The 19,606-nt window shown below is 47.7% G+C and overlaps 1 protein-coding gene across 4 annotated transcripts in view; it reads right to left on the bottom strand.

The window, feature by feature from the left end:
• Positions 1–19,606, bottom strand: part of MDGA1 (MAM domain containing glycosylphosphatidylinositol anchor 1) — a 141,918-nt gene that overhangs the window by 33,693 nt on the left and 88,619 nt on the right. For 3 of the 4 annotated variants that reach the window (XM_030945713.1, XM_030945711.1, XM_030945712.1), the window contains 2 exons: positions 17,590–17,859; positions 13,740–13,891 (listed from right to left, as the gene is read on the bottom strand). In XM_030945713.1, the coding sequence (XP_030801573.1) occupies positions 13,740–13,891; positions 17,590–17,859 (422 nt within the window). The remainder of the gene's footprint in view (positions 1–13,739; positions 13,892–17,589; positions 17,860–19,606) is intronic. The other variant, XM_030945715.1, reaches the window with a different exon arrangement.

Here is a 19,606-nt window from a genome sequence, read left to right as displayed (position 1 = left end):
CCCCCTTCTCAGCGTCTCTCCTCGGATCACGCTGACCCTGTGCTCCAGTTTAATATTGCTGCAGTGCAGTTAATAAAGCAGAGGCTGGCTCAGAGGACAGGGAAACACTGGCCACCTTATTAGAGACGCTGAAGCCTCAGTGGAGGAGCTCATGCTACAAGCTCATTCATCACCAGGCTCAGCAGGCTGGCCCAGGGGCCAGAACAAGGGCACTGCGCAAAGCACACACTCGCCTCTGCCTTCACCTCCTCCCATTCCCAATAATCTGAGCAAGGGGATGGGAAAGGGAAAACCCCAAACAAACCTACAGTTCCTACCAGCTGGCTGTGAATATTACACAGGCTGCAGAGGTGAGAATGTTCATGTAGAATGGGTTCTCTAGAAACACCTTACAAAGGGCAAAGTCAGCCCCATGTGGTTTGTGTGTATTCACGTGCAGTGTATGCAACCTGTCCCTGTCCCTGTCCCTGTAAGCAGTATTAACAATCAGGGGAGAACTCATGCACTCAGCCACCAAACCTCTGGGAGCTACAAACTGGGGCTGCCCTTCCTCATTCCTCACCATCACCTGCCCTGTTGGTGGGCACTGTCTGCCCTTTCCCCTGTCATGTCACTTGAGCCAGCTTGTGATGCAGAGTGCTTGCCCCACTGTAGCAAGCCAAGCTGGCCCACAGACCAGGAACACACACCAAGAGTTTCTGAGACAAAAGCAGGATGCCACAGTATCCCTGCTCCTGCTTCCTTCCATTCCCAGCTGGGTCATTGTCATAGGGCCCAAGGTATGACACTGCCACACCTCATTTTCTGTTTATACAGGCTATTAAAGGAAAAAAACGGGATGATGTTTTCAGACTGAATGATGTTCATGCCAGATATGTACAGCTAGAAGCTTTAATAAAGCTGAAGGATATTAATAAACACACCTGTCAAGAGTTACTGTTGTGGTTCTGCTCTACACCACCATGACAATCTGCCTGTGCTGAGACTGGTGTGGCTTGTGAAGCCGTGCACATGGTCTCACAACTGCATATTAATGCTTGTTTGAAAGGAGAAATTAGAAAGAAAATCTGTTTCATCACCAAGCCCCAAGGTATTTCTAACAAACAACAGCTAGAAAAATGAACATTAAAATCAGGCAGATCCCCCAACAAGCTGAATGGACCAAAGGAACTGTTTTGCAGGCATCCAGCTTCCCAGCATTGCAATTCACTCCTGATGCTCTCTCTTTACTTGTCCCGCTTCTTCAGCAACTTCTCAGCTCAGGGCACAAGCACCAGCTCTGCTTTCCAATAACTCCATTCAAATCCCTTCCACACACGCTCGCTCTTTCACTCTTTTTTCTCAGCCTCATTCAAATTCCCCTGGCTGCTCCTTCCTGCAGCACAAAAGAGACAGGGATGACTGTCTGCATTCCCTCTCCAACCTCACTAACTGCAGATATGGGCTGCAGGGACAGCTCCCAGCTCCTTCTGCAGCCTCTCCAGCCTCTCTGAAGGCAGAGGAGGTAGCAGATAAAGGCAGGCTGGTGTGGCACAGCAGCCTTGCACGCAGGCTCCATCCCTCTGACAGGCTCTTCCTTGCTCCCTGTGCAGCTCTGCACACCAGACAAATGCTGCCTCTGGCATGTGTGCAGGTGGGGTGTCCTAGCCTCCCCCAGTCTCCCCTCCTCTCTCATCTGTAGTGTCAGGAGACTCTGGAGATCAGACATCCACCAGACTAGGTGCTCTGGAGAGCCTGGTGGTGCAGGAAGCACAGGTATCTCACAAAGGTCTGAAAAGAAGCAGGGGGCAATAATCTGGACAAAATAATCTTCAATTGCCTGTGCAGCTGGTGGGCTGTACTCCTCAAGCAACCAGCAATCAAGCTGGTCTTCAAAGCTCAGTGCCAAGCGGCCCAGTTTCTCAGCACACATGGATATCCCTGTTTAGCAAGGGGCCAGGAGAAGGTGAGAGTAGTAGAAGGGCACTTCTGACAGGCAATACCACCCAGGGTGTGACAGAGCCTCCCACTTGTACCATTTCAGCCTGTCTGCACAGAGCCTTGGCTTCCTTACACAGCTTTGTCCCAGAGTGCTGCAGGCATCATCTCTTATCAGATTTCCCCAGTGGCTGTGGTTGCAATGACCTCATCCCAACAAAGCCCAGCTAAGATACAGCTACTCCCTTCCTAAGGGAGTGTTGCTCACAAACACCAGAAACAATCACACCACTGCCCTCACCATGATGGGACAGCCAGGAGAGATATTCCCAAGGTGCTGGAAGGGGCTGAGCTTGTTTATGGCACGGGTAACAGCTCCTGGGATGAATATGGGGCTCTGCAATGCCAAACCTCCTGCTACTTCATCAGACATTCCCTGTCCTCAATTCCTGCCCCAGCTGTGCCTCCAAAGCCACAGGATATGGGGCAGAGAGGCAACCTCAAAGAGTTTAGAAGCCATGGACTTCTTAACATTAAAAAAAAAGGAAATATGATTACAGAATTTATGTGTGTTGGAGTTTATAGTACCAAAGATTGAAAGAAAATTATCCGGTTCTCCATTGCCGGAGAACGAGAGCTCAGCATGTAAGTGCCATGGGTAGAAGGAATTTTTTGGGAAAGCGGAGTGAAAAATGCTCAGAAATGGGGTCAGGAGGGAGACAGGGATAGGAAATTTTAGGGAACTCTCTTGAACATGAGGCTTCAATATGTTCCACACAGCTGGAAAAATATGCCATAAATCTGGCCCTTCCTTTCCCCTTCTCCCTATTCACTCTGACACACAGCAGTGGATTGAGATTGTGATCCTTGATGTCACCTTGGCACCACAGGGCAGAGCAGAGGAAGATGTCTTTGACATTCCTTTTGAACACTATGAATTGGATGCTTGATCTCTGTATTTTGGCAGAGGGATAAAATCCCAGAGTTCAGAGAAGGGTAAAACATGGCTACAATCTAGGACACAGCAAGGGATACACACTGCTGCCTGACAGGGTCCAGTCCCCTGTCACCAGAGGGGCTGCCTCTGCTTATTAATTTTATGTATGTATCACATCTTATCTTAAAAGTGGTTTGTTCCTTTTAGGCCTGCTCCTCCCCCTGGACATCTGTTCCACAGCCTGACTGCCCTAATGTTCTCATTTCCAGACTGAATTTATTCACATGCAGCTTGCACCCAGTTATCTTGTGCCAGCAGTGTCCTTTAGCTTCAGTGGCTCTTTTCCCTCGCTGCTGCTTGACCCCCTGATGTTTTACAGACAGGAATCTCACCACCTCTCAGCCTCTGCTTTGCTGGGCTAAGACCCTGTGACTCTCTTGTAACACAGACTCTCACTTTCCAAGATTGACTCTTCAGTGTTTTTCTGCACTATCCCATTTGCTGGATCAGTGCCCGGCCTGCATATAGGATGTAGTGGCACTTCTCCACCTTGTCCAGAAGTACCTCTAGTTTCATCTAGAAGTACATTTGCCCTTTCTCACACCTGCATCTCATCAGCAGCTCCTTGAAGTCAACTCAGTTGAGCACTGCACTCATTTTCTAAAGATGAGCTTCCAGCCTACAGCACCTTCTGCGTCTATGACCTTGCCTTTGTACTACTGCATTTCATCCCACCAGAACCACTAAAATGGTTTTCCATCTTTCAGATCTTTCTTCCAAACCTTCCTAACCCTTCACCAAGATGGCATTGTCTCCCAGATTGGTGTCAGCTGCACAAAATTTCAAGAGCACAATCCTAATAGGGGATTCTGAACTCTGGCTGGTATCAGCTGCAGGGAAGATGCCTGCCTACTCCGGAAAAACTATTTGGGTAAGAAATTTGGTTTGGATATGAAGACAGTCATTGTGATGCTTCTTTATAATCTCCCGTCAAACTTTCTCTGCCTGTCACATTGAATTAAAATATTTTCTTTGGTTAGCACTTAATCACCATCTTGGATGGAAATGATGTCAAGCATTAACCTCATCAATTAAAGGGTTAAGGTAAGTTTAAAGCTGGATTTATTGCATTTTCCTTGCTTGATAACCATAACTCCTAAGGGGTTTCCAGAACAAATAATCGCATTGCAAACACAAAGCTGGTATTTCCCAGACAAGTACATCAGTGAACTGAAATTCATGCCTATGTTTTTCATCAGCCAAGCACACAGGTTCAGATTCTGGGATTAAGCAAGGATGGATGCCCAAACCAAACCCATTATTCAGTCTAAATGAGGAGTCCTGGAAGCTTTTTGTACTGAATTGTCCTTTATCAGGAGGCCCAGTTTCTTGGCTGAAACATTCCCAACTCCAGAGAGAAAAACAACTGCAACCTTCCGTGGCTTCTGAGGACAGCTGGAGCCATCAAGGCTGGGAGTCAGTCTCTCTCTCTTCCTCTTGCACAGGCAATCAGCTGCCCATCCTCATTAGGTGCCAAGAGCAGCAGTTTATGGCTTCCTAGAGAAGCCAAATTGGTGCTGTCATGAATTACTGTAAGTGCTTGTTCCACACTCTTCAATAATGTCTTTCATTAGGATCTGATCAGAAAGCAATATGTATTTTATTAGCGTGTGTTCCCTGGTCTAAAGAAGAACAGACCTAGCCTTCACTCTGTCAGAGAGGCAGTCAAGCACAAGCCTTAACTGAGCCTCTCTTCTACTGTCTCACAGCCTTATTTTCAACCCTGAGGGCACATGCAGTCCTTCTGTTTCAGACTGGAAGCTCTCTACTCTGACTGCAAGTTCCTGCCTGTACTGACTCTTGACTGTGCACAGCAGAGCCTGCGATCACCTCTCTGTCTATTGTATGGGCATGAGCTGGGTAAGAGACACCATCTCTCATGTTCCTCCACATCCCCCTCTTGCAGAGAGCAATGGTTCCAGACTCTTTTGAGCCTCACATCTGAAAATCAGCTCAGTGCCTTACTGATCCAACTTTATACCCATCCCTACATCAGAAAGCACAGTCTCCTCTTCCACCAATTTCCTTGCACTGGACACACTGGCTGCTTGCAGCCAGACCCATGCATGTGTCTATGCACTGTGCTGTCAGCAGTTCTGACTCCAAGAAAAAAAACCAATTTGGCTCTGCACAGCCCAAGTCTGCCCAGCTGCAGTTAGGATGTGCTCTGAGCCACTTTGCCTATAATATGGGTGTAACTTGCAAGCAGGACATGCTCCACCGAAAGGAGCTTCATTTCTTCAGTTCTCTACAGACCCTGGCAGAGCCCTCTGTTAGGGCACCTTCACCCTTGAAAACAACTAATAAAGGATGGGGCTGACGCTTCCTGGAGCAGAAACAGCCTTTTTGTGTGACTCTGTACTTTCCAGCCTGGTACCTGTAATGAAGGTTTGTAGGTAAGTATCATTCCAGAGCCTCTAGGCTGTCTATAAAGAAGAGGCAGAGGCAGCACAGGATATGCAGGGAGACCCATAAAGCCCTTCACATTGCTCCATGCTGCCCACTTCATTTCTTTATGACACACAGCCAAAACATCCACCTAGTGCCTACTCCTTCCATTTGTGACTTGCTATGGGAGAGACTATATCTCTCTTCCAAACCCTTCCCCTTCACACAGTCTTGTGTGTTCTAGGAAGTGAGAGCCAAGGGAAAAAAGAAACAAAAACCAGAACAAACCCAGAGAAAGGAAACAGAAACAAAAGAAAGAAGAGGTGGAACATAGGAAGGGGAGCAGGAAAAGGCACAAAGGTCCATAAAGAAAAGATGGTGAAGCAGTAGGAAGAACATGGACTGACTACCGAAAAGAACAGATGAGCAAACAGGAGGAAGCCACATCACAGCCTATCAACAGGGACTTTCAGAAAGACTCAATACTCAAGCATATACTCCTTGAAGCCGATGAAGGAGTGCGGATAAGAGATGCACAAAAAGGACTGACTTTGATACCGGGCAAGCATTTTTCATTCTGTACTTAGCTCTGTAAAACACAAGCCAAGAGCCTGCTGGATACAAACAAGCACAGTGGTGTGGAAACACCTTCTGTATCTTGCAAAGCTGCTATGAGGAGTCTATTGGTTTGGGGAATCTGATTATCTCTTCTCTCACATTTTTCTTCCCAAAACGAACACTGAACAGTGGTGTTAGGAGCTAGAAAGACATGAGATTTTCCTTCCAGATGTGTTTTAAGATCATATGAGCCTGTCCAGCAAGATTATTTGAATTGCTCTTCCCAGTCACTGTAACTGTTCTGAACACAGCTAAAATTGGGATACGTGCTTGAAATATTCCCTTGTACTAGGAAATAGCCTGCTTTCCCTCTTGCCCAGTTAAGTTCTTGAATGGCATTAGGAGCAGTCCTTAAAAAAGTTAATACTAAGACAAAATCTCTCTGCCAGGCACGTGATGAATGGCCAGACACCTTGTAACACTATCACCTAGCCTGTTTTGGGCAGGTTACCTTACGCTTTGGATCTGGCTGAGACAGAGGTAATTTTCCCAATAGGAGCCCTCACAATGCTGTGCTTTGTGTGGGTAGCTAGAAAGAACTTGATAACACACCAGTGTTTTGGCTACTGCTAAGCAGAGTTCCCACAGCACCAGTGCTGCCTCTCCAACACTCTTCCCTCACCAGCAGGCTGGGGGTGGGCAAGATCTTGGGAGGGGATGCCATATCCAGGACTGCTGATTCAAACTGACCAAAGGGATATGAAAGGATGACTGTGACGTTTGTCTTCCAGAGCAACTGCTGCGTGTACTGAGGACCTGCTTCCCACGAAGGAATTGGACATTTCTTGCTGATGGGAAGTAGTGAATCAATTGTTTTCCTTTGATTGTGCGCATGGCCTTACGTGTTGGTTATTAAACTGACTTTATCTTGACCCATGTACCTTTTTCAATCTTATTTTCTCTCTCCCTGTCCTGCTGAGTAGGGGAGAATGATAGAACAGTTCAGTGGGCAGCTGGGATCCAGCCAAGGTCAACCAACTACACTTTACTTACTTTGGATAATCACAGAAGAGAAATCATACCTTAAGACTGAAGCATAACTGATCTGCCACTGCTCATATTACAAATTTTTCCAACTAACTGATTACAAATGACCTGTGGACTAGGGAAAACCAGCTCAGAAAAACCATGTATCATACTGAAGAGCAATTTGTGAATGCAAAAAGACAGAATTAATCAAACTAATTCAGTAGTTAAGCCTCATTTGCTAAGCTCTCATGGGCAAAGGGAAGAAGTCCCAATTGTGGCATTGGAAACTGTTAGACTACCAAAGGGGGAAACCTTATCCCATGGCTACCAGTCATTTCCACTGAAATCACACCTGACCCATCAGTGCTGGTCAGGCCTGTGCCAAGCTTTCCTGGCCACCCTTGTAGAAAACACTCTGATCCTCTGGCTGACAGAGCCAACAGCAGCCATGGCCAGGCAGACATCTCCACCTGCAGTGAGTGGGAATGGCCAGGGGAAAACTCCCTTTCTTTGTGCCGGTGGAGGCTCTGCTGCTGTCGATTTAGGCAACACAGAGTACAAATATGAAACATGGAAAAAGCTCCTTGTTTCCACCCCCACCAAACTTTCAGCTATCCTGGGATCTTCCCTTATAACAGAGGTGGAGAAGACCTTGTTCTAGCAGCACCCTTCTGTGACAGATTGCTAGGGATGAAAAGAGAGATGGCTCAATGTGCTATCAGCTGCAGTGACTGATGGTGTGTCCCATTTCCAGGCAGCAGAGAGCACAGCTGAGGTAAGATCCGGCTGTCTTCACTCCCACATGCCTGTGGCAAAGTCACTGCTTCACTTCCAGGTCCTGCACAGCAATCTTATTAAGCTTCGAGGACTGCTTGTCCACCATTTGTTATTGATCAGCCAGCTCTCCTTCCAGGGGCATGCAGCTGACACTCAGTCCCAAACCCCTCCTCCTCTGCAGACTAGAAAGGCAGAGCTTCCTCTCCCCCCACTTGCTTTCCCTGGCTTTGCATCATGATGACTGTTCAAACCATCCACCAAGCGCACCTCCCACTGGCACTGGCTTATTTCTGCATCCTTTTCCACCTCTTCCTAAGGGATGAATCCTGCCCAGCATCATGTAGGCCACTAGCACAACTGAATGCAATTGTCTTGAGAGCACAGATATAATGTGCCTATTCTCACTGCCTGAACAAAAGTTGAAATGAAAAAAAAAAAGCATCAGTAGGGAGATAGGATAGTTAGAGCTAAAAAAAAGACCTTTTCCACTACAGAGGATGGTTCTGCAGGTAGATGGAATTCTGTTGATTTGATATCCAATATGACAGCAGTCTGTGATCAAACATCAAACTGGCAGACAAGGGAGGCAAAAGAAGAAGAGAGGACCAGAGAAGCTTTCTGACAGATGTGACTTATGAGCCATCCTGTAACAGAAGGTCTGCTTTGAGATTCAGTGCTGGGCAAACACTGTGAAGCCAAGTCACTGGAGTCCCCAGTCCTAGCATCAGTGAGAGAGGACCAGCAGAGCCTGTATCAAGTGCAATGATGAGCACCATGTGCTGCTTCAGGAAAAGCCACACTCCCTTCCTGGTTGCAGCCAGCTGTGATTGTGATGCTCTGGGTAAAGGGACTCACACATCCCTGTTCCACGTGCCCAGTCTGCGTCCTACCCTGGACATCAAACTGGCCTGTCCAACTAAGCAGCCTGTCAGCTGGAGGATTTTTTTGGTGGATGTGGCACCACATTCCCTTTTTCCAGGTAACACCAGGCGAGTGCACCACGCAGCATATTTTTATCCAGAGGAGGAAGGATACCTCCCTAGCTCACAAGCTACAACTCTTCTTTAAGCTTTTAATTTTCTAGTATGAAAACTAGGATAGCCCTGACTGCTTTTTAGTTAAGTCCTAAACCAGATATCCCCTCCTTAGCTCTTGCAGCATCCCCCAGCTGAAAACCTCCCTGCAATACTACTGCGGGAATGCACAGGATGGGGCCAGTGGGGTCACAATGCACCAGAGAGCCTTGGGATGAGGGCTATGGACCCAGCCTGGTCTGCAGTGGTTGCCTTGGCAATGGCAGTGTTGTGCTGTGGAGCCAGCAAAATGTCAGAGCCTTTGTGAAGCGAGTTCTGCCACACTGAACTCTGCCTTGTGCAGAGCTGCCTCCTCACCGAGCCTTTGGTGTCCCGTCCTCCTCCCTCCCTCGCTCCAAGGTGCAGCCCCCAGGCACCCCCCAAGGCACCAGCTGCTCGTTTTCCTGATCCTTGCCTGAAGCCACGGCTGCATGTGCAGAAGAAAAGGAATTTTGTCCAAGAAAAGGGATTTCGTTCAGCCCAGGATACGCGGCTGGGCTGCTGCAAGAGTGACCACTGCTCAAGTACATCACCTTTCTGCAATCACAGCATTTCTAGCCTGGGACCCAAAGGCATTCTCAAACAAGCATTCATGGGGAAGTGTGGGCGGGTGCACTGCTGTTCACCCTCCCTGTCACGCAGTTCCACCCCTGCTCGGTGCACAGAGGGAGAGACCCCCTGCCTTCCGAGGGCTGGCCGCCTCCGGGAGCCCATGAAGCCAAAGACAGGCTGCAGCAGACAGACACTGCCCAAGTGGGCTCAGAGGAGAGAAAAGGAACAACTCAGAGGCAGAAATGAAGTGATACAGATCCATAGTCCATGGACCTCGGCATAAAACCTCTCCTGCTGTGTTGGGATGGCCATCAGTGGATTTAACCTTCCACTCTAATCACAGTCATTAAATTCCTGCTAACGCCCCTGTCCTGTGTCTGTCCCAACAGCTCTGTTATCTGTCACCTCCCCACATGGTATGCAGGCTCCCCACGGCCGCAGCTCTCATTAATGCTGCTCTGGCTGGCTGATGAGGCAAGTGGCAGCCAGCTCCCAAGCCCAGATGAGCTTTGTAGACAACAGGGAATGTTTATCCAACATGGAGGGGATGTAAGTACAAACAAAGAGGGACCATACCCAGGCATTGCACAGGGGCAGTCTCATTAGATGGTCTCCCTGGCAGGAATTAATCTGAAGTGACAACCCAGGGAGCAATTTAGCAAATGGATCTGGGGCCTGGCCCAGTGCAAATTTCAGGGGTCTGTCTGGCACATAGACTCAGCCTGCTCTGAGGAGGGGAAAGCCAGGAATATATAAAGCTGGCCCAGCTCTGGCCTGAGCCTGTGCATGAGAAGGTACAGAGGAGACAGCAGCCTCAGGTCGCCTTGAGGGGAACAGTGAAGATTAAACTTTCCTACTGCACCAAGAGCAGAAGCAGCCTCGGGTCACAGATGGGCTCCAGCTCATTAAGTGCACAGTTATTCTGCCACAAAAATTCCCCAAAACCATAACCACCAGCCCAACTTAGATCTTTCCTCCATGATGCAACCTGCTTGCAGTATTAGACAGCTTTTCATTTCTCTTTAATGTTAGAGCAGAGCCCTGGGATGGGTATAAAATACATAGAGAGAAACAAGCAACTTAAAAGGCTTTTTATTTTTTAAGCAAAGATCTGGTTTGGGGAGGCTGCTTTGAATCCCCAAGCAATGAAAATAATTTTCATTTGGAATGCAGTACTTCAGAGCCTTTTCTACACTGCAAGAATACATGGAAGAAAAAAAAGTTGACCAAACAAATAGCGCAAAAGCCTTGTGGCATCTGCCCACAACCAAAACACCCAAGGCTGTGACCTCATCGAGGTCACTGGGTAAGGAGGAGCAAGGTGGTTGCATTTGGATCAGTTGCCTTGCAGCAAGAAAGGAAAAACCTCCCAAGCTGTCAGGAGAGACGGCTGTGAGGCCCCTGCTGTTCTTCACTGGGCATGTTTTCCCCTCTGAATTGTCGCTCAGCAATGCCACTGCCTAAGCCCACCTGAACGATACCCTCCAGGAAATTACAGCCCCTTTGCTGGGACATACAGTAGAGGCTTCACAAGAAGCTTGCTCCAAGTTGCTATCATATGGACTTTCCTGGGTCAGTGGCTCCAAGCTGTCAAGCTGCTTATATGGTTTTAATCAAAAGTTAATTCTTATTCTGCTGGAACTGGTGCGTCTGTTGTGCCGCTCAGCCTGCTCTGCAGCGCTGGGAACAATCAGCTCTGGTGGAAGTGCATCTGCCCATCTTGCTGGGAGCCCCCACACACTGCTTAGGGAACCAAATTCCCCCAGACTGCTTGCAATCCCCCCAGTAATGCTCTAGGAAGCTTCTGAACAAGATGAATTGGAGGAGGCATGGCGCCAGCCAATTAATAAGCAGCACTCTGACTCTCACCCAGCCCCATTTTCAGCAGCTGCAGCGAGCAAATTTAATTCAAGCGTTCCCAGGTGCCTTGCAAAACATCCTGCTACTTGGGGATCTTCACATTACATATGCCAAGAGCTCCTTGAGCAAACCAGGGAGTGTAAAATGAAAACCAGCAAACTAAATAGTGACCAGTGGGCATCCCAGCAGGTTGCCTTTTGGATTCCAGCTCAGCAAGAGTTAATTCTCCTCTTTTCATCCCCTCTTCCCCCTGACAGCCCCTCACTAACCCAAGACTGCAGGCTGCCACATTCATTCATCCTGAAGAGCCCCTGCCACCACCACTGGGGCTGCAGAACTCCTGGGACTGGGGGAGAAAGTGGGCTGGCTGGGTGAGCTTTCCCCAGCTTGATGCTGGCAATAAATCAGTTGTGTCTGGCCACGTGTAATGCCTGTTTCACCTAAGGAGAATATTCCACTCCAATCCAAGCTCTCTAGGAGGATTTTTGTGCCACCACAGCTGGTGCCTTGAAAGCCAGCGTGTCCAGTGAGGAGTGTGCGCAGGCAAACAGCAGCTCCACTCTCAGGCAGACAAATCCCCTTTCTTAAGAGCTCTCCAGTCAGTAACACTTTTAGGCTTTTGAGCTTTTCAGTTATATTCACTAACGCCACTATGTTTTGCAGTCCAACAATGGAACAGAAGGATGCACAGCTTAGTCCAGGGGCCCCAGCACAGAGAAGAAGATGTGATAAAGCAGCAGAATCTGCAGGACATGGGAGAGGGTGATGGAGCAAGGGAGGGAGTGAAAGGTCAGAAGGTGGCAAAAGGCTGCTTGGAGCCCAAGTGAGATGTCACAATGAAAACCCTGGGAAGGCAGCACATGAACAGAAGGAAGCAGCAGGCTGGATGTGAGAGGGGATATGATCCTCTGGGACAAGGAAATGAAAAGGGCTCCGTAAGACCTCACTATGGCTCATGGAGGTGGAGACCTCACCATGAAATACAAGTGTTTTCATTGGAGAAAAGCCAGGAGGAGGAAATACCATGAAAACCTTTTCCAATGTGTCTTAGTTTCAGCCAGGGAAGGGTTCATTTTTTACAGCAGTATCATAACAAAGCGTTTCCTTCTCGTGCTTGACAGAAGTGGGAACAAAGCTTCCCTCTCTCTTCCTCTCTCTGCCTTTCCTAACTCAGTTCCAGGCCACCAGGACGACACCTGTAGCCATTTCTAAGAGCTTTCCCATACACATGACTGGGCCCATACACAGCAGGGCCTCAGCATCATGCTCCTCTAAAACACAACACTCAGCAGTCACAGCTACATCGTGATGCTGCAAACAGTAACAGCAGTAACCAGTGGGGTATGAACCAAACTGGGTGTGTGTGTTTAAATTTGCATGGCACTCAGCTCCCTCCATGTCGTAATTTAAAGCAGAAAAGTGATTTTCCCTTTTCTTGATCCCTTTTAGTAGGAGCTCAATGAAGGACAGAACCAAGATTACTTTTAGACACTGTGCAAAAAGGAAAAAAACTCAACTTACTGGAGAAGGATAAAACCCACAAATTTGTTCATTGAGTTGCAGGGCTGATAATAGCAAAACTTGGCTCAGAGGGAAGATCTACTATGACAAACTGCCTTCATTATTAGAGGCTCCCCCGGGTCCTGTATTATTATTAAGTACTGACAACGTGCTCCATACAGTGTGAGTAACAAACAAAGGCTGTCCCACCCCAGAGAGCTCACAATCAAATGGAGACATAAAATTGGAGCCTACTGTGCAGAACTAGAGGAAAGAGACACTTGAATCTTTTTAATTATTTTGTTTTCTATCTACAGTAAACAAAATTTTCCTTGCAAAATGCATTTGCTTCTCAGCTACCAATGAGAATGGCACAAACCACCAATTTTTCATGTCCCCATTTTTCAAAAATGGTGAATGCGGGCGCTTTGCTGGGTGTGGATGAAAGCACCTGGCAACCCTGCTAAGATAATGTGCTCTTTAAAAATATCAAACTCCTTTCCCTAACTTTCTCCAACCAGCGATGTCTTCAGATTAACTCAGTTCTCTACCCCAGCCCCCACGCCCAGTATGATTTTCCTTCAAACTCAGAAACCTTGAAACCCACTTCTCTTCCCCTGCAGAGTTCATACAGTCCAAATAGCTTAGTTAGTGTGACAGGATGAAAGCCCTTCTGCAACACAAACAGCCATTGACTTTTTCCTGCAGTTCCTGCCTGGAGAGCTCTTCAGCTTATTCCCTTTTTTCCATATGAGCGAGGAGGATGGAATTCCACTCGTTTGAATCTCTGGCCTACAAAATCTACACCACCAACTAATGACTAGAAGGCATTGTTCCCACTGAAACCCCATTCAAAACACTGAGCATGAACAGCCCAACTGCAGCCACAGGGCTTTGAAAGACCTTGACTGTACCCAACCCCAGAGGTAAAAGTGAACACCGAGCTGTCTCTTCCATTCAGTGGGGAAGGTGCAAGACCATCAGGATCTGCCAATTTCATCACCTTCAGGTCTTAATCAGCAAGAAAACATTGGTGTAATTGCCCCCTGAAAGGCCAAATGCTGGGGCTCCAGGAGAGCAGACCTTACCTGCCGGACTTCCAGGCGGTACTTGAGGATGGGATCCACAGCATCAGGCTCCTTCTGGGTCCACTGCAAGACGTAAGAGTAATTCTTGGATTGCCTCTGGCTCAAGGTGGGGTTGGGAGTGTCATAGTAAAACTCTGGGCTATAAGCTTTTGCTGGAGGGGAAAAAAAGAAAAAAGAGGGAGGAAAGTAAAAGAGTGGGATCAAGGGGAACAAAAATTTCAAAGAGACGTGGTGAGAGTGGAAGAGCTCCACTCACCCAGCTTATCGACCTGCCTCTAACACAATGGACATTGTTACTTTGCACAAATGTGCCACTGTTTTCTGTGAATCACTACTGCTTCCACAGCCTAAACTGTTGGGAGGATTAGCAGCCCTGCAACACCAGTGGGACATGACCAGCACCTGAGAAGGTGGGAACAACTCCAGTTCTCCAGCTGGAACCAACTCTAATCTTTTCTCTCTTGCTTTGTAGTTTAGATTGAAGTAACGGTTTTAAACTGGCATTTCTCCCGTTTCATCTGCTGCTTTACAGAGACTCCTGCTAACAAACCCTGAGGAAAGATCATTTGGCCAGTAGGTCATAGGAAAAGTGTTATTTATCACACAGAGACCACGGCATTAAAAAGGAGACCTTGCACCTTCTGCATCTCCCCTGCCTTGGCAACACAGTGCTCCAGCCTCTTTGTAACACAACAGTCAACTCGGCAGCAAAGAGGACACTGACCTCAGCCTGGGTAAAAGCAGTGGGAGCTTTGGCAGGGGCGGAGATGTCTTTTTCAAACCCATGTCTCTCCTTAAAAACAACGCACAGCTGGAGAAGGGAAACACAGAAGGAAAAACGTACCAGAGAGAAAACGAGCAGTTCAGAGAAGAAGGGACTACCCGTCATTTCCTCAGCAGTTTCTGTCCTGAATCACAACCAAACATAATTTGAAGGCTCCTGCCATGCAGCCCAGCAGCTGGAGGACTAATGCACAGGGAGCACAGGTCTTACCCACAACTGGTTTTGCCCTATTTGAAATTATGATCATTTCACCCAGTGAACTTCAATTTTTGGCAGGTCCTGTCCTGACCCAGGCAGGAGTTGGACTGGAATGAAAGCTCAAGTTCTGGGTTCGGGTCCAGTCTGAACCAGCAGGGACAAGAAAGATGTCTGGGCAGCAAGGGATGCTGGAGAGCAGAACAGGAATAAACAACACCTCCTCAGGATGTCTGCTGCACCCTTCCACTTGAATCACTGGCCCTGCCATTCTGTGTGGTTATAATTAGGCTCGACAGGATTCAATGTTTGTTTTTTATGAACTCAGATGTATAATATTGATATTTATTTCCAAGTCCTTTTTGTCTTATTATTTTTATTGACTTGAATTTTTGCGCAAGCAAGAAGTTCAGAACCACCTCGGAGACTAATTGCTGCTTATTCAACTTGTATTGACTATGGAAGTCAAGCTTTATAATGGATTTCGAAATAAAATCAGAACTGATAATCATCATCTTGCATGATATTAATTCATTATTAATTGACTACAAGATAGAAATAGAAGCTAGAAAAAACAAGTGCTTTTTTACAGAAATGCTGCATATCAAAATACTTTCAGAACTTCCTTCTGGAAGCTTTTACTATGGCTGGAAAGTTTTGTCTTTTGCTTACAGCTGATGGGAAGAGCTGAAGATTATCCATGTCTCTCTTTGAGGCTCTTCTGTGCTTGTGGCTAGTGAGGGAGCAGATGATGAACAGTATGGGCTGCCCTGATAACTTCCTCAAGAGGAATGGGTTGGATGTTTCACTATCCTTCCAAAACATTTTGAAAAGCTAGCCCTTCATTCATAGAAGAAAATAATCCCATCCTGGTCAGATACATGTACTGTATTTTCAGTGCACCTGAATGCCCCACAGTCAAAAATGAGTCACTTTCTGTCACATAGGAAGGTTTATGGTATTTTTTTTTCCACAGAGAAGAAACAGAAACAAAAAGAGACCATGCCACTTTCTCTGCTCAGATAGGAAGGCTGTAGCTGATGGGAATTAAAACTCCAGCAATCCTGAGTCCAAGCAGAGCAGTCTAGTCACTGGAATATTTTTCAGGTTGCTCTACAGGCTCAGAAAGCCTAATTAATTTGTAACTGTCCAGGACACAGGCAGAGATGTCTGGAGTTGAACAGCTACAATCAGATATCAATGTCTTGGAAAAGGAGAAGGGATGCAGGAAAAATAAAAGCTTGCTGCTTTCCTGATCAGTGTCTCTAGGCATGAATCCTACCTTCTGCTGAGTGGATCTTATCTGAGGCACAGCATGGCACACGGGGTGCCAATGAGTATTTGTTGCTGCCACCAGCAAGAAATTCCTGGGAGCATTCCCAGGCTTGACAGGGATGCAGCTTTCTGTGATGGCTCATAGAGGGATTTGGTTTGCTATCACTTAGTGATGCGAGAGTTACAAGCATATGAAAAGGGTAGAGAGGGTAGAGAGGGCCAAAGCTTTCAAGCAAAATTCGCTGCAAGACAAATGCCAGGAAATCTCAAGGGGTGAGAGCAAGGTCCTGAAAAGGGACCCAAATAGTAGAAGTAGTTTGGGTTCCCCCATTTCTGTAAGCATCCCAGAGTTACAGCATACCTGAGCTTTCCCAAACCCTAGGAAAGGCTTGCTTCAAAATCAGGCCTCTCTGGATGTAACTCATTCTCATTTTTTTCAGCCCAGGCTTGAAAAGTATTATAAATTGGCCCTGGACTCAAACCTGAGTATTTGGACTGAATTTATTGCTTATCAAGGCAACTTCATAGGACAGCTCTTCTAGAAAATTGCGCCCAAGTCAGTTCTGGGGTCATGGGAAAAGCAGATTTAATGATCAGCTGGAGAGGCCAGGTCAGATGTGCAGTGTTAGATGCTATAAGTCTGCCATCCCTCTGTGCAGTTGCAGGTGCTGCAGAGGAGGCCTGTTAGAGGGGATGATGGATTCAAAGAAAACTGTGAGCAGCAAATCCACTGTGTACTAGCAACCATTTCCAGCTCATGCTTTTTCTAGAAAGCACTGTGAGACACAGACAGACAGGAGTCATAGAGAAGGCATGGGAATACATAATACAGTTTTTGTTTCTTTCTTTGCTTTTAAAGAGGAAATCAGATTTTTTGGAGCCTCCTGAAGGGATGTACAGAGCTTTTCACTTCCCCTTGCTCAATACTGTCTGTTTGATGATACGGGTTGTCCAACCTTCAAAGCTGACTGTGGCCTTAAGTTTAAGTCCTGTAAGTGGTCAAACACTGCTAAAATCTAACAGGGGCTAGCACTTAGCTTCTCCATGTCCATCTGCCTGAATGATGGAGACAGATCTCCCTGCTGGCTTATGGAAAATTATTCCTCCTGAACAGAATGCTGGGCACACAGGAAGCAATAGAGGCATTGTAGTGGCACCAGCTTATGAGCGGCAAGCTTCCCAGGACTGTGGTATTACATTCTCTGAACAGAGAGAGACATAATTCTCTCTCCCAGGACTTTTCCTGGGAAAGGCAGTGAGAAGCACAGAGATGAACTTCTCTACTTGCTGCTCCCGTTGTTCGGCACATGTAGAATGTGTTACGGAGATTGTTTACTGAAGGCGATGGTTTGGATTGATAGGCCAATTAGGTCAAAGCTGTGTCATGGCTGTCTCCAGACAGTGACGGGGTTTTCTTGAGTATCTCTTTAGTATAGTTGTAATATAGTATTAGTGTAATATAATATAGCTTCATAAAGCAATTGTTCAGCCTCCTGAATTATGGAGTCAGAGCACATTATTCCCTGGCTGGGGGTCTCCTGCATCGATACATGACCCCATCCAACAGCTTGCTCTGCTGTGCATTCTGTGACTTACCAGACACCTGGAAGAGGCAGGTGGAGACCCCCACGTCGTTGGAGATGCTGCACTCATAGTTCCCACTGGTCTCCCGGCTGACGCTGTCCACCTTGAGCTCCGAGTAGTCCTGCTGCTCTACCAGGGGCTGCGCCAGGAGGCTCCCGTTGAAGCGCCAGACGGAGGTGGCCACCTTCATGGGGCTGCCCTTGAGCATGGTGCAGCGCAGGGTGACGCTGTGCCCCATGCCCTGCCGCACGTCCTGGAAGGCCGGCTCCACCACGGGGGGGACTGGAGACCCAACAGAGCAACAGACAGGGAAGCCATCAGGGAGCAGCTGCCTCACCCAGCACGGTCACCCCGAGCACCTCTGACAAGACAGATACCTATGATTTCCAAGGGGTTGAAGCCAGGATCCATCACACCAAAAGCAAAAGTTGTCTGACAATCCCTTCTGACTGGGCTGGGGCCACATTCTACCTCTCTCCCACTTATGAGGCAGGGGTAACCTTTAGCAAGCACTCATCCCACACTGAGCACTGCTTGGAGGAGCTACCAAGCTCTGCTCTCTCATGTGAGAAGTGCAGCACCAGCAGCTGTCTCACAGCTTGGATTCAATCCTCAGATTTAATCAGAATGACTGGTCCTGCAATACAGCACAAAATGCACTCCCTGAGCAGGAAGGTAAGTTCCCAAGCAGTCATTTCTTCTTGTCAGTGTTTGGCAGGGTTATCAAGGACACTGTGTATAGATGGAGGGATCTGCACCAGCTTTCCCCATGGACCTGAAAGGGTTTTGGAAGGCCCCTCCCAAATACATCGATACAACACATCACGGACTGGCTACAGGGACTCTGGGTCCTATTTTTATCTCTAGCAACAATTCCCTGATGTTGGGAGGTGAGTCACATCTATCCATGTCAGCTTCTCTGCCAGTAGTGTGAGAATGTGAATGGTGATGTGCGCTCACCTCCTCAGCAAAGGGAGACTACTATGTCTTTTGCAGTTTTTTAGCACTTGTAAAAATTTATGGGAACCTCACAACTTGGACATGGTTGAGGCACAGCAAGGAGAAAGCTGGATTGGTACAGTTTGGGTTATTCCTTATTTAATGCAATGAGAGAGGACTTAAATCCCCACTGTCTCTGACAGACATGTTTCACTTGCAATAAACTCTTAATTAAAACATTACAGTGTGGGGATAAACAGAAGCTCTCCATCTAAAATGAGAAAAGTGTCCTGAACACAAAACAGCTGTTAGCTTGAATGTAAGAGATTTATAGCAGTTTCAGCACAATCACAGCTGACCTTCTCCAGGTTCAAAGCAAGTGCTCTTCCACAGTTTCTATGCCCTAGAGATCCACAGAGCATCTGCCCCCTCTAAAGGTCCACAGAGTTGCCAAGCACAGCCAGGCCCAAAAACATTCAACACCCAGCATCTGCAGCACCACAGACACGGGTCCACCAACAACCATGGGTCACTCTGCATCCCTGCTGCCCTGAACAGAGCTGTGCTAGGAAGGGGCTCAGCACACCAGCCTCCTCCCATAGCCTGACCCCAGCAAGACCCAACAGCTCTGTGACACCAGTGACATCTCTATCTCCACCACAGATGAAGGTGCTGCATGCAGCGTCCCACGTGTGGGCACACAGTGTCCCATCTCCAGGGTGTGCCGGCAGTTTATATACAGACACGAACGGGACGGGACCACTGATGGATGCGTGTCCCCCTACACAGGGGGCACAAATGCATCTGTGGGTATCCCCACGTACAATCATCCCCATCATCCCCTCCACCTGGCAGCCTCTGTTTGACGTGGCTGATTGTCTTCCCGGTACCTTGTTCTCAGCTCTAAGTCTTTGGGCCCTTTGCTGTGCTTAGGTGGATTAAAAGCAGCCCTGCCTGAGCTGGGGCTGCCGTGCTGAGCGGCACGGTCAGCTCATTAGGGATGGCTTTCCTGGGGATGTGTCTCTGCCAGTGCTTCGAGTGCTGACTTGCCTTGGGCTCACACGTCTCCCACCTCACAGTGAGAATAATG

This window comes from Camarhynchus parvulus, chromosome 3, assembly GCF_901933205.1.
Source record: "Camarhynchus parvulus chromosome 3, STF_HiC, whole genome shotgun sequence".
NCBI lineage: Eukaryota > Metazoa > Chordata > Aves > Passeriformes > Thraupidae > Camarhynchus > Camarhynchus parvulus.
The sequence above is the reverse complement of the archived record's forward strand: the minus strand, read 5'-3'. Positions and strand labels throughout refer to the sequence as shown.